The 14,074-nt window shown below is 49.9% G+C and overlaps 1 protein-coding gene across 2 annotated transcripts in view; it reads left to right on the forward strand.

Annotated features, from left to right (window-relative positions):
* ARID1A (AT-rich interaction domain 1A) overlaps positions 1-14,074 on the forward strand; it is a 53,453-nt gene that overhangs the window by 23,331 nt on the left and 16,048 nt on the right. For both annotated transcript variants that reach the window (XM_053998884.1, XM_053998885.1), the window contains exons 4-6: positions 38-151; positions 13,013-13,253; positions 13,572-13,661. In XM_053998884.1, the coding sequence (XP_053854859.1) occupies positions 38-151; positions 13,013-13,253; positions 13,572-13,661 (445 nt within the window). The remainder of the gene's footprint in view (positions 1-37; positions 152-13,012; positions 13,254-13,571; positions 13,662-14,074) is intronic.

The raw sequence follows: 14,074 nt of genomic DNA on the forward strand, positions 1-14,074 counted from the left end.
GTGACTTTTTTTTGGTGTGTGTTGGTTGATGTTCCAGGAGTTATCTCAAGACTCGTTTGGGTCCCAGGCATCCTCTGCTCCCTCAATGGCTTCCAGTAAAGGGCAAGAAGACATGAACTTGAATCTTCAGTCCAGACCTTCTAGCCTGCCGGTGAGTGGGGACTGGGCCGGGGGCAATCAGCAGCACAGCAGGAGAAATGAGCACTGGTCCTATTCCACGTGGAAATGGGAGCCATGGAGGCTGCCTGTGCTTTTTACTAAGTCATTAGCTTCTGGCTTCCCACTGGAGGTTGAATGTAATTTACAAAAGTAATGGATTTGAGAGGGAAGCTTAACCCTGAGTGCTCTGGTCTGCAGGTTCTGCCTAAAGCAGTTAATTCTGTGTGCAGTGTGTGAAGTACCTGACTGCTGTCAGAGTAGGCCCTCACCTCCAGGGAGAATCCTCATTTTTACTTTATTTTCCTGTTCCTTGGCCCACTGTGGCACTGGTGACTGGCACTGGAGCATCAGTGGACTTCTCTGGTCCACTCTGACTGAACAGTTGGTGAAAAAGACAAATTCATTGGTATCTGGAGTGAGAAAGATCAGTCCCGTGTAGCTCCTTCCTTGGCAGATGGAGAATTGTATTTTCTTTCACATCCTAAATCTGAATGTGCAGTGACCAGTTGGGGATGAGGTTAGTGCCCAGTGTTCCAGCAGGTTTTGGGCCAGAGTAGTTGAATTTTGTGTTAAAACATCAAGAAAACAGAGAAGGGTTGAAAGTTTAGGTTAGCTTGCCCAAGTTGGTCTGTGCCTCTGGCTTGGAAGAAAAGTTTGGAGCTGCTGAGTTCCAATTTTGCTGGTAACTTTTGTTCTAACCAGTAGGAAGTGAGTGAGGTTTTATTTTTTTCTTTAGCCACTGGCTAAGTCTGTGCTGGGAGCTGCAGCTGGATTGGCCAGAGGAATGGGCTGTGTGTAGAACTGAGTTATTTTTGCTCTGAGCAATGAGAACAGCTTTGTTACCAGCCCCTTGAAATAATGCCTTCAGATTGTGGGTACAAATTGTCACCCAAAATATAAAGTGATTCTACTTCTGACTACCTAATGGGAGTAGTTGTGGGTTGGTTTGTTTGGGTTTTTTGTTTGTTTGTTTGTTTTTTGTTTTTGTTTTTGTTTTTTTTGTTTCTTTCTTTCTTTCCCTTTTGGACCCTGATTACAAAGATTTAATTTTTTTCTGAGGCCTGGGGGGGGGGAAAATCTTTTAAAATAGCATGTTTCTTTCCATTCTGCCTCTCCACAAGTTCTTCCATGTGACCCATCTTCTGGTGAGGAGTGCAGGAGAAGTGAAGCCACTGAAGTAATTGAAGAAATTGCTGTAGCTCAGAACGGTGGGAAGTCCTTTCAGAGGCACTGCTGATGGAGCCTTCCTGAATCCTACTAATCCCTCTGACTCGGATTATAGGAATTAGGAACCAGGCTTTGCAGAAGTGGCTCCTTCTCAGCACCGAGTGGGAGTTTGTGTTATACCTTGTGGTTAAATATATTTGGCCCTTTTCAAGTTGTCCCTTCTCCTGAGTAGTCTAAGAAAAGAAATCCATCCCAGCTGCAAGACTGGAGGAACCTAGAAACAAGGGAATACCTGTTTTTCCTGGCTTTACCACCAAAGAATTTGCATTTAAGAAAACAAGCAGTCTTTAGCTTACTCAACCCTGGTGTATTTTTGGCCTTTCTCTTCTGTAGTAGACAAAAAATTAAACAAAGTAGACTCACTTGTACATCTTTCATAATTCCTTGTTGTCTCTTCGGAATCCTGTAGGACAAGAACAGCACCAGCTGAGAAGGGCTTCAGACAGGGATGCTGTGGGCTGTTGAAAGGCATCTCTGGGATGCTGGCAGCCAAATCCTTCTTTCAATTTGCAGTGATCAATCTCCTGCACAGAGTTTGGCCTGGGGATGCTCAGGAACACAAGATCTCTGTGGAAGGGTTCTATCAATTTGCGGACATCAATTTCTTTTTATCTTCCTGATATTGCTCAGTCTGTCTAGTTGAGAAAGTTTTATTCTGCTCAGGAGGATTCCCAGATCCCTGTTTTGCCATTATGGATGACTTAGAAGAGCAGAGTTTGTTTGTGGGCTTTTAATTTTATTACGGAGTCCTGAGCCCTTTCCCAGGCCTGGTGGGTGCGCTGGAAAAGCTCACTGGGTATCCTGGAATTGGGGCAAATCCTGCCATGCATCATCTTTAATTAAACACAGATCAGCCCCAACAGGAAAAGGAGGTTCCTGCTTTTTAGGTTCTTGGGAAGTGTTGAATTTATGTGCCCAGTGCCTTTACAAGTCCTTGGCCTTTACGCATAGATATTGTGCACCAATGTTCACGTTGGAATTCTAAGCAACAAAGGGGAATATTCCTTTGGCTGGTGCATCACTCTTTCAGGAGGTGCTGCTCTCCTGGCAGGGACATTGTCAGGTTGTTCAGCTCCTGTGGCTGTTTTGGGATCTGCCTGAGGAATGTCCTGTGGATCCTTCTGTGTGCCTTCCCAGTCATGATTGTTGTGTCATTAACTAAACTCTCTCCTGAGCTAATTGGGGCTCCCTGGTGCCTTTTAAAGAGCCCTGCCTCCCTGTGAGTATCCTGGCTGCTCTCCCTTCCTGTAGCAGGCAAACTGAGGAATTTCTCTGTAAAATTCACTCCTTCCCTAGGGAGTCTCCATCAGGATTGCAGCCAAACTAAACTTAGATTGCAATTGCACAGGAGAAGTGAAGTATAGTCTTTTGTGTCTGGGTGTAACAGAGGAATAGTAATCCTTGGGTTAGATCTGTTTCTCACAGGAGATTCCCTAGTTTCTTCTCCTTAGCAAAAAAAAATCTTCCTGGAGAGTTGTATCCAGTTTATTCAGTGCTAACTTCAGCTTTTGAGTCTTGGATTCTGAGGCTGAAGGAGTCCCACACTTCCAGGTAAAAACTTCCTTCTGTGTAGCCATGGAAGCTGCTGGTAGCAGCTCTGGGGGAAGCAGGTTGGGTGCTGGGACATCCCATTTGGGTTTGGATGGCAGATCAGCTCTGCTGCAGAGTTCTTTGGAGTTTTAGGTTTGTTGGGAGGGATTTTCTGTTTCGTTAAGGAACATGGGACAGGTTTTACCTTGCCCCAGTCTCTGTCTCATGGGCTGCCTTGAAGGAGCTCCTGATGTCTTTGGGATGGATGAGGAGCGTGAGGCAGGGGTTCCCACCAGGCTGTTCATTCCTCCCCAGCCACAGAAGTTGGTATCTCTGGTGTTTGAGCTTCCAGGCTGGCCTCAAAAGCCATTAATAAACCAGGAGGACACATTCTGGCAGGGTTTTGGAGGTCCTGACACAACAATGTTATGTTTGAGTTTTTGTGGCAGCAAACTGGGCAGTTGGGGCAAAAATTTTGGAATACCTACCCCAGAATGTCCTTAGTTTGGTCAGTGTAGTGGTGAGCCTGAGGGAGAAATCCCCTCCCTGTCCAGGACAGTTTATTTTCATCTTGTTGTAGAGTGGGAATAGTTTTAACCTCAGTATTTTGCTATTTTGCATTATTGGGAAACCATTTTGTTTATTTAGTGATGTTTCACTCTGGTTTATCTATGAATTTTGATCTGAAAAGTGTCCTATCAATGGCAGAAAGGCTTTTAACCAACTGAAAATATTCCAAGTGAAAATATTCCTGATCCATGGTTAATTTCTGGGTGTGGGTTCTGGCCTTGGGTCTTTGCAGCGTGGATTGAAGAAAATTAAGTTTTGTTGGGTGGGGAGAGGAATGTGGCTGCAGAGCTTTGGCAGAAAAATCTTGTCAGTGAATGTCCTCAGCAGTTGTGGGGTGGTTTTGGTTTGATTATCTCTCCCTCAGTTGAGCAGTTGCTGAGTTTGGGCACTGGAGGTTGTCAGGAAGCACCGCTTGGTTTCTCCATTCTTTCCAACTGGTCATTTCAGCTGCTCTGGGAGTGCTTGAAGTGGAATAAAGTTGAGCTCTGTCAGCTGCATCCCCTGACCTGGAAATAATCCATGCAACAGGCTGAAATGCAGCAAAAAAACTGTCAGAGCTGCCATGGAGGGAGGGAGGCAGCCTGCTTCCTTAAAATTTCAGTTTAAAATGAATAATTTGGACAACTTTTTCAGGGGGCAGGGAGAAAGAACCTTTTATAGTTGAATCTGCTGGTCACTTCAAACCTTTTTTTTTTTTTTTTCCCCTCTCCTTTTTTCTCTTTCCATATGGGACTTCCTGCTTCTGTTTGGTTTGTGTTTGGCCTTTTGAGCTTGTCTTATTGCTTGCCTTAGGAGAGGGATTAGCAGTGTGTGCATTTCAAAGCAGGGCAGCACAGTGGATATGCAGATAAAGCCACCAGCACCCCAGGCTTCCCCCAGGAGCACCTGAAGCTCTGGCAGTGCAGATCCCTGCCTTCCAGTTTGTGCCATCTGAAGGGTTTTATCCCAGGCTGTGGTGATAGCGAAAGGTAAAAATGTATTTTTCCTTGATCAGTGCTCCTCTGCCCAAGGTTCTCACGTTGTGTGAATGTGCCTACCATTTCTGCATGGTTCCTTGAGAAGGCTGGGCCTTTTTTCCCAAGTTTTTATATTTTGTTAACTGTGGGGAGCATCTCCAGAGCCACCCCGACCTTGAGCCGCTCCAGTGACACCTTTCACACTCGTCCCTGCCCCAGAGCAGCTTTGCTGTGTGTCCGTGGGGCAGTTCCCTCTCCTGCCAGCCCTTGCTCAGGGTTTGAGGGGAGTTAATCCCACCTTGTGCCTACCCCGGCACTCGTCCTGCTCTGCACAGAGCATCCCTGGGGAGTGCTGCAGAAGCTGTGCTGTGCTCTGTGCTCGCTGCCGGGCTCGTTTCCTGTTTCTATTCTGGTCGAGAGCAGCTCAGCTCAGCTTCCTGCCTGCGCCTCGCTCGCATTCCCTAAAGCCCAGCCCTTCCCTTGGCTCGCCATGCTCCGGCCGGACCGCGGGGAGCAGAGCCGGGACCTGCCTGGGACTGGAGCCCCCCGCGCCAGGACGGGCCCAGCCACGGGGACCAGGAGGTCACTGCTGGAGCAGGAGGGTGCTGCAGAGTGGGCAGCTCTGGTCGGGGGTCCCGGATGTGCTCTGTGCTCTGCTGCTCACATCCCTGTGCTGCCATGGACCCCCATGGAGCCCTGGCAGGGTGATCCAGCCCAGCAGGGTGAGCCCCCACAGGGTGGGTGAGCCCTGCTCTCCGAGCAGCTTGGGCTGCAGGCCAGGGAAGTCAGGCTTTCACTTCCTTTCTGCTGCTGCCTCGGCGTCACTGGACACTCTTTAAAAGGTGCGGAAGGCTCTTGTGAGTCTGGCGTTGGACTTTGATCCTCACCCTCTTCCCTTTCCATGCAGATGAGCCCTGCCAGAGGGGGAGCCCACCGTTCTGGGAGGGAGGGGCTGTGCTGGTGAAACACCACCACACCTGAGCTCTCGCTCCACAGGAATAATTTCCCTGTTACTGTGCTTCTGGCACGCTGGATTGACTTGTCTCGGAGACACGTGGGATCATAAATACCGTGGGGAAAACTCTTTCCACATGGTGCCCACGTGTTGGGCCTGGCAGGGGCCCAAGGCTTGGGATGCTCCCATGGGCTGGGGTGGGTCACACCGGGATCCCAAATCAGTCCTGGTAATTGGAGGAGTTGTATGATTGGTTTTTATTACAGTTTTGAATCTGGAAAGAAGAAGCTTCTGTTAAGGGAAAGGAAGAAAAAAAGGTTTAATTTCCTGAAACGACAAGAAGTGACATCTCCAGGCATGGACTGTTCTGACGCCCTGACCCCAAGGCAGCACCAGGCCCACGTCAGCCTGGCCTGGGCCAGGTTTCCATGGATATGGTGCCTGCTCACTGCTCGGAGCCAGGAGACAGGAGCAGTTCCCTGATTGTTCCCCAAACGTGTCTCCAGTCTCCCCATCCCACCCAGAGCAGCACCCCTAGGCCTGGGGTGACACTGCAGACAGCTCTGGATGGAAATGGTTGCTCTGGAGATGCCCCAGTGCCAAGGGGCCATCCCTCCCTTCCCACACGTACCGGGGAGTTTGGGCAGGAGCTGCCAGCTTCCAGCTGTCCCTTAGAACCAGTCCAGGATCACAGACTGGGTGGGGTTGGAAAGAACCCTAAAGATCATCCGGTTCCAACCCCACTGCCACGGGCAGGGACAACTTCCAGGGGAAGAACCACTGGATTCACCACACTTGCAAATGCCTGAGACCTTAGAAATCTTGTTCTGTCCTAAAATCTTCCTCCTGCTTTTTTAGAAATTGATCCTGTCACTGTTAATTGTTTCAGAGGCTGATCAGAATGCTAAAAGCTGATTTATCTTAAAATCCAAAGTATTGCCTGAACAGGGGCCATGTAAATTTTGTAATAATTTCAGCCTCTTGCCTTTGCTGCTTCCCTTTGGCCACCCTGGCTGGGGAGGTTGGCGTGGTGGCACAGTCACATGCTGGGATGACTAAATGCTTTGGAGTCTCAGCGTGTGGAACATGAGCCTGGAAAGCGCCTTCCAGAGAAGCTGGGGAATAGGAATATCCTCGTGTCTGGCAGTCCAAGGGGAGCTTCCTGCCTCCTCCATGGTCCTGTGTTTTGTGTGAGCTGGGGCTCGTCTTCAGGCTTGGATGAGGAGACGTAAATCCCGTGGAAGGAAGACAAAAGCTCTGTGAATAAGCAGGTCTGTCAGCTAAGGCCTGCACTCGTTTCCCTCTTGCAGCTGCCTTCCCAAGGCCAGCCTTTCCCGTTGATGGCTTGGAGATCCCTGCATCCCCGCACCTTCCAGAAATCAGTGAGAGCATCCCCTGGTGCTGATGCCATGTTGCTGCTTCCTGTGCCTAGGATCCTCCTGCCTCTTTCCCACAGCTTGTTTTGGGGTCAGTGTTGCTGTAGGAGCTGGAGGTGTCACCCTTTTGTGCTGGATGGATGGGACAGCTTCTGGGCCAGCTGAAGTGATGCCACCCTGGCTGGAAAAATTTGGCATTTTCATGCTGCCGTGGATGTTTGATGTTGTACTAACCTTTGTGTAAAGCTGGGAGTACTCTTTATCAGATGAGCAGCCTCCAAAGGGTTAAGTGGGAACTCCTGTGTGGGGTTTGCTGTTGCATCTCCCGGGGTCCTGTGGAAGAGCCCAGCACTTTCTGGGTGGGAATGCTGCCCTTCCACATGGCGGGTTCTCCCTCCAGCGACATCTTGTTCTGTGGATGAATCACGTTACTCCTTCTCTACTTTGTGCTGCAACTACAGCTCTGAATCTCTGCTCTCCAAAGACAGAGAAGATGAGATTTGCTCGTCTGCTCCATGCTCAGAGGGGGAGGAAGCCCCCTCGGCCTCCCTTTTTTTTTTAATTTATTTTATTTTATTTGGAGGGGGGAGAGAAGGAGGGGTGGCACAGGGTAGGAGCAGGAGATGTGATTAAAGCTCCTGCCGAGGAGATCTGTGGGAGTGGAGTATCGACCTCTGAAAAATCAATGGCTGCTGCGGTAGCAGTGCCGGCTGTTCCGCAAGGCTCCGGCGCAGGAATGTGGCACAGCCAGCAGCACTTCCCTCTGTCTTCCTCCCTGCTCCATCCTGAGCCTGCTCTCTGCCAGCCCACCACACTCACCTAGATTCACTGAGCTGGATTAGAGCAGCAGCTTATTTTTGCAATCAGAGTAAAATTTCTCGTGTGGCACCGAGCCCCTCCTCCTGCCAGCCTCCTCTCCGAAGGCTCCCTTCCCTGCAGTGCAGCTCGAGCCAGCAGCTTCTCCCAGTTTGTCTGGAGCCAGCCTGGAAGAATGAGCTTTTCAGCTTCTTCTTTGAGCAAGGAAACTGCATGAATCTCTCCGGCATGTTCCAGTCCCCATCTTAGGTTTGTAACTGCCAGCGCTGCTGCCTGAGAGGAGCTGAAACTCCTTAGAAGGGAAGGGAATATGGACTCTGCAGCAGAGGCTGAAGCCTTGCTGGTGTTTGTTTTAGTGGGCAGGTGTTTTCTCCTTTAAGTCTAGCACTTCCTTCCTCTCTGTAAGGATTGCAGGGATAAGTGAGTGGCAGTGAGGACTCCCAGGTCCTTGTGGCACACTCAGTTTGGTACCAGGATGTTTTTCCTCTTGCTGAACTCGATTCTAGTTGCTCTTATGTCATCCCTGCTCAGATCAGAGGTTGAGCTTCCAGGGACATATCCAAGGGGCCAATCCCAGTGAATTCATTGCAAATAAATCCCTTTGTTCCTTCCAACTGATGGTCTTGTCCCATTTTGAAGGAGGACATCCCCTTTGTGTCTTGTCCAGTTCAAACCCACACCAGCAACGATCCTGAAGGTGCTTTTGGTGCTGGAAAGATGGGCTCGAGTTCCTCTCCACGGTGACTGGTGGTAGAGGAGCAGAGTAAGGGGAATGATGGTCATCCCTGGCACAAGCTGTATGTTTTTGGGATAGGACAGGACTTGGAAAATCTCTGTTCTAACTCTTGATTTGTCAGCTTTGGAGACAGTGGATGAAAAATATCTAGCTGGGTTTCCACTGGAGCTGAACTTGTTCCTAAGCTCCAGCTTGTGGTTTCTGCTGGGGGACCAATCTGGAAGAGGCATAGCAGGAAGGCACTGGGGCTGCAGGGCCTCTCCAGACCCTTCTGTCACATCTGTGAAAAACTCAGGTTCCTTTGTGGGGGTGCTGTGAGTGGAGCACAGGGAAGTCTCCAGGAGAGAGTGTTCTGTGGAGCATGAGAGGCAGGATTTGTATGTGCTGCCAAAGGAGGAACAAGTCTATCCATGTCCCCAAAATAGCAGGGAGATCCTGCCAGTCAGCTGTGTGATTGTTGTGATAGAGAGGATTGAGGTATTTTGGGTGTGGAAATAAAGGGGAAGGAAAGGACAAGCTTGTGATTTTTAAATGTTGGTAGTTCTTGAGTAAGTGGAAAAGCAACTGCACAGAAAAAGAGCTTGTAATAGAAAGTGAGTATTTCAATCAGAAGGAAGGAAGAGGCTTTTTCCCTTTCAGAAAGAACTGGGGAATAAATTTAGCCATTGTTCTCTGGTCTTGCTTGTGAGCATCCTATGGAAACAACTGGCCTTACAGAATTTATAAACTCCAGCACATGCTCGTCTCAGACCATCATTTCCTTGAGCGCTGTCTGGTGATCTGATCGTGCTGAGATCATTCCCTGTTCCCCCACACTTCCCACGTGGAAGGGCCGAGGCTGGGGATGGGCAGGGGAGGCTGCAGTCCCTGCTCAGGAATTTCATTTGCTTTCTGGTCAGTCTTCCTGCTCTGCCAGATCAGTGGGATGGGCCGGAGCAGAGCCTCGAGTCTCTCTGCTCCTCTGGGAATTTGCTACCTCGATCTTAAGCATTTCTTGCCATTTCATCTCTCTGTTTGTTTAACAAATGAGCTGTATCAGATAGAGGGGTGGTGGTTCCTGCTGCCAGATAAAAGAATCCCGGCTGTTTCCAGCACAAACCATCGGCTCCTTGTGCTGGTCGTGCCAGGACTTGCAACCCTTTCTGTGCAGGGATGACCTCCCCTGCCCCCTCCTGCGGGTAGCAGGCGGTGTGATTGCAGGCAGGGTTTTGTTGTGGCGTGAGGAGGAGGTGTTGTGCCGAGTCCTGTTTGTCAGCAGCACTGACAGCCCCGCGCTGGCACCGGCCCGGCTCGGGCATCCTCTCGCAGCTGGAAGCGCTCCCTTCCAGGGTCCCCGTGGGCTTCCGCTATCGGGTCACGTCCCAAAATAACACTGGGCAGTATTTCAAGTGAAGAAACTCAGGCTTTGGGGCTGCAGCCAGCCTGGAGTGTGAGATTCTGTGTGAAATAGTTGGAATCCCTCCAGCGTTTTTGATCTGCATGGCAGATGAGCAATAAAATGCATAAAAAACACATTGGAAACACGTGAGGAAATTCTCCAGACCCTGACGTTTCCTTGAGTTGGCAGAGCTGCTGCTGCCGAGCCTCACCTCCTGTCTCGGCTCCCTGGTTGTGCTGGCGGGAGAGGGAAGGGGAGAGCCCTTCTGCTGCTGCTGCCGTGCCTTTGCAGCTCTCCTCCTGGTGCTCCGTGGGAGGCAAACAAATCCTCCCAGGCCCTCTGCTCTTGGGCTTCGTCCAGAACCCCCTGACGGCAGCAGGTCTCCATTATTTCCATCAGGTTTTATTGTTTTTAAAGGCTTCTCTGCTACGGCTGCCCTGAAAACAGGCTCTAGGGAGATGCAGGGATTTCCTTTTCCCCTGCTTTGGGGGTGGCAGAGCTGGAGGTGTCTTTTAGCTTTAATTAATCCATGGTGCCCTGGTGCTTGACATCCTGAGGGAGAATTTGATGGGAGGAAACCAGCTCCCCACTGATGAGCTGCTGGGGCTCAGACATTCCAGTCCACGTTTTCTCCTTCCCCTTGCAGGAGTTTCCCTTCTGAGCAGCTCAGTCTTGCTGAATAACACACTCAGAAAATGCTGCTGTGCTGGCAGAACCCTTCTTTGCTGGGAAATGACTTTATTGTTGGAATTCATAAAACTTACGTATCTTTGAAGGTGAAAGTCACTTCAGGAGTTACTTGATTTTCACTGTCCTGTTTCAACTCATGTCCCAACAGCTGGGAAAGGGGGATGTGTAAGTCACTTCAAACTCATTTAAACTGATAATCTGTGCACAGCTAAAGCTCTGCTGTTCCTCTGGGAGTCCCTCCTGGTGTGTCAGCAATGCAGAAGGGCCCTGCTCACAGGGGCACAGCCAGCCAGGATCCACCTGCTTCATTAAAATGGGATGTTTTTAAATGGCTTGAGTACTAAAGCATTGATGCACGGGCAAGGTTGAAGACATGAGCTCTGGAGATTGTTATCTACTGCTTAGGAGTTAATTTTCAAACCGTTTTTAATGTTCTTTCATTTTATGTCTTGCAGATATTTGGTGCTTCAAACTAAAACTACCTTCATGTATTGAGGGGATATGCCAGTATTTCCATCCAGTTGTAGGCTGGACTGAACTGGTTTCTGGACATTCTGATCCCTTCATGGGCTCTGGGGGGAATCTCTTTGTGTGTCTTGTATCAGTGGCTGCAGTTGGGTGCAGTAAATCTCAGCGAGAAGAGTGTTTTGCTCTTGATTGTGTTGGTTGATGCTTTTTAATGCAAAATGTTGGAAATAATGTCTTTTTACTCCCACTTTGGATGGTTTCTGCAGTAGGAATGTGGGATTTGTCAAAGTTGTCCAGGGAAAAACACCCAAATAGTTGCATAAAGGAGCAATGCTTTTGATGTTACAATAGGAAAGTAGTGAAAATTGCAAGAGATCTCAGACACTATTTTTAGGCTTTTTCTGCAGTTTTTTAGCTTTCATTGAAATAAAACAAAGCGCTTTTTTTTTTTCCCTCAGGAAGATAATACTTGAGCAGTAAGCAAATACACCTCAGAGACTGTGGTGCAGGAAATGAGCTCTCCAACAGGAGCAGTAATGGAAGGGGAGGGAGGACACGTTCTGCACTAAATCATCCCACCAAGTGTCTGGCCTCTGCAGCTCCAAAGTAACACTTGCCAGCATTTGTTAGAGGCATTTTGTTCAAATTCCATTAAAACAGAGGAAATTGCTGTGCTGGAGCAGCTGAACATGGTGCTGGAGCCCAGCTCTGCCCTCTGAATGTCCCCGTCCCACAGGGGTGATGAGCTGCTTGGGTGTCTCCGTGTTGGCTTGTATTCCTCCATAATTCCTCTTCTCCCTGACTCCCACGTCCTGGATGTGCTGTCGGAGCCTTTCCACATCCCCTGGCAGGCAGGGGTTGGGTGTGGGGCTCCTGCTCCCCAAGGCTGATGAGTTGTAGTGTCTGATGCTCCAGGTCCATGTGCACTGCCAGGACTGGGAAAACATTCCCTGCACTGCTGCTGAACCAGGAGTTGTGCTGTCAGTGTAAATGAAACCAGCGTGTCCAGGTGATTTATCAGCTGGCTCGGCCTTTCTCTGTGGGATTTAAATGAAGTTGGCTCTGCTTGTGCTGTTCAGTTGAATTCTGTGCAGGGAAAATGACCTGGGATTCCCTCAGGACTCACCCAGAACCCTTCTGATCCAGAGCTGATTGCTCTGGAAGACTTAAGAAGGGTAAGTGAAGTCCTGGTAAGCTTTGGCCTCCACTTCTTCACCTGCCCTGATCCTTTGAACCTCTGGCAGAGATTTTATCTAATCCCTGGAATAGTTACAACTTCCCAGCGTTCTGTTCAAATACGCTGCCACTTCCTCTGGCTGGGGCTGCTCCTGACTCATTCACTGCAGGCCAAGCCTGAGCAGCTGATGCACCTTGTTACTAACCAGCCAGCACAACTGGGCATGTTGGATCTGCACATCATCAGCTCCTTGGAATTAGCCCCATTTTCACACTTGCCAGCTGGTTTTTGATGCTGTCGCTTTGCTGCTGTGGCAATTGGAGGTTTCAGCTCTCTTAGGCTTTTTGTGCTTTTCTTCTCCAAGGTGAATGCATGCAGGAGGAAGGGTGTTTTCTGGCCTTGCCTTCGAGAAAAGCTAAACTTTATAGGTTGATACAGTAACTGCTAATTTTTGCTGTCTTTGAAGAAAGGGAAGTGGGAACCCTGAAGAGTATTTTATGGTTTTCTTTTAAATCTCTGTTTAGTTTGTTTTTATCCATCTCAAGTGAGTAGTTTCCCAGCTCATAGGAGGTTTATGAATTAATTATGGTGAGGCAGGAGTTTTCTGTCTTCCAGAGGCTGAGCCACGTTTCCCTTCCAAGCCATGATCACATGGACTGTCTCCTGTGTTTGCAGTTTTACGTGTGCTGTTGATGCATTCTTTAACTTCCCACCTCTAAACTGAATTAAAAGGAGAATTAGCCAGTTGTTTGGGCCAGCAGCAAACCAACTCAGGAGCTCCTGGGTTCAGACTGGCAGCAGGATAAGACACGTCTGGCAGCTGCCTCGGTCTGCAGCAGCCTTTGGTACCAACAGCAAACAGGGTTCACTGGCTCCTGTGTGCAGCATGCCCAGGGACAGTGCTCCTGTTGAGCGGTGTGTGAGAGAGCAGCCGCGTGGCTCTGTGGTTTCTGATGTGTTTCTGTGCCCTGCAGGACCTGTCTGGTTCCATAGATGACCTGCCCATGGGGACCGAAGGAGCCCTGAGCCCTGGAGTAAGCACATCAGGGATTTCCAGCAGCCAAGGAGAGCAGAGTAACCCAGCTCAGTCTCCTTTCTCGCCACATACCTCTCCTCACCTGCCAGGCATCAGAGGACCCTCCCCCTCCCCAGTTGGATCTCCAGCCAGCGTTGCTCAGTCCCGCTCCGGTCCCCTGTCCCCCGCTGCAGTCCCAGGTAAGCTCTCACCTCCGGGCTCTGCTGGGGCTGAGCTGTGCTGCCAAGTGGGGACGAGCTGCCCAGAGCCAGCACTGTGTGGTCACTGAGGTGCTCTGAGCTCGTCCATGTGTGTGAGAGGTGTGGGGCTGGGTGGGGTGCCGGTGAGCCAGCAGTGCCATTGCACTGGCCTGATGTGACCACTTGCTGCTGTTCTTCCTCACCATGGCCAACATCCCCTTGTCCTGGGCTTGTCTGGGCTTCTGGGATGTGACTCTGCTGCCTGCTGTGTCTGTGGAGAGCAGCTGCTGATGGTTGTGTGTCCTTTTTGTGGCCCAGGCAATCAGATGCCTCCCCGCCCACCCAGTGGCCAGTCGGACACAATCCTGCACCCCTCCATGAACCAGTCCAGCATCGCGCAGGACCGAGGTGGGTCACGCCAGCTGCACGTGTTTGTTCAATTACCTGGCCTGGGGACATGGGTTCTGTGGGACAGAGCACTGAAAAGCTGCCCCAAGATTACAGGCTGAAGTGTTTGAGGCACTTTGCAGTATATTCAGCTGTTGGTGGCTGTTTGGCCTCTAAATGTTCCATCCAAGCTGGTGCTTTGGCTTCTAAGATGTTTTCTCTGGCTTTTTAACATGCTTTAAGCTTCAAAACAAGGGGTGCTCGCAGCAATATTGTGTGCCTTTCCCCTTTGAGAGAGTATGATTTTGGGGGGAAAAATGCATGTAAAATTTCAGCTCTCCAGGCTGAAGGTATAGACCTGTCACCCTGAGAAAACAAACAAGTGAACAAAAACCAAGAACAAGAAGCCCCAAGGATCTGCAGAGCTGTACTGG

This window comes from Vidua macroura, chromosome 25 (genome assembly GCF_024509145.1).
Source record: "Vidua macroura isolate BioBank_ID:100142 chromosome 25, ASM2450914v1, whole genome shotgun sequence".
Lineage (NCBI taxonomy): Eukaryota > Metazoa > Chordata > Aves > Passeriformes > Viduidae > Vidua > Vidua macroura.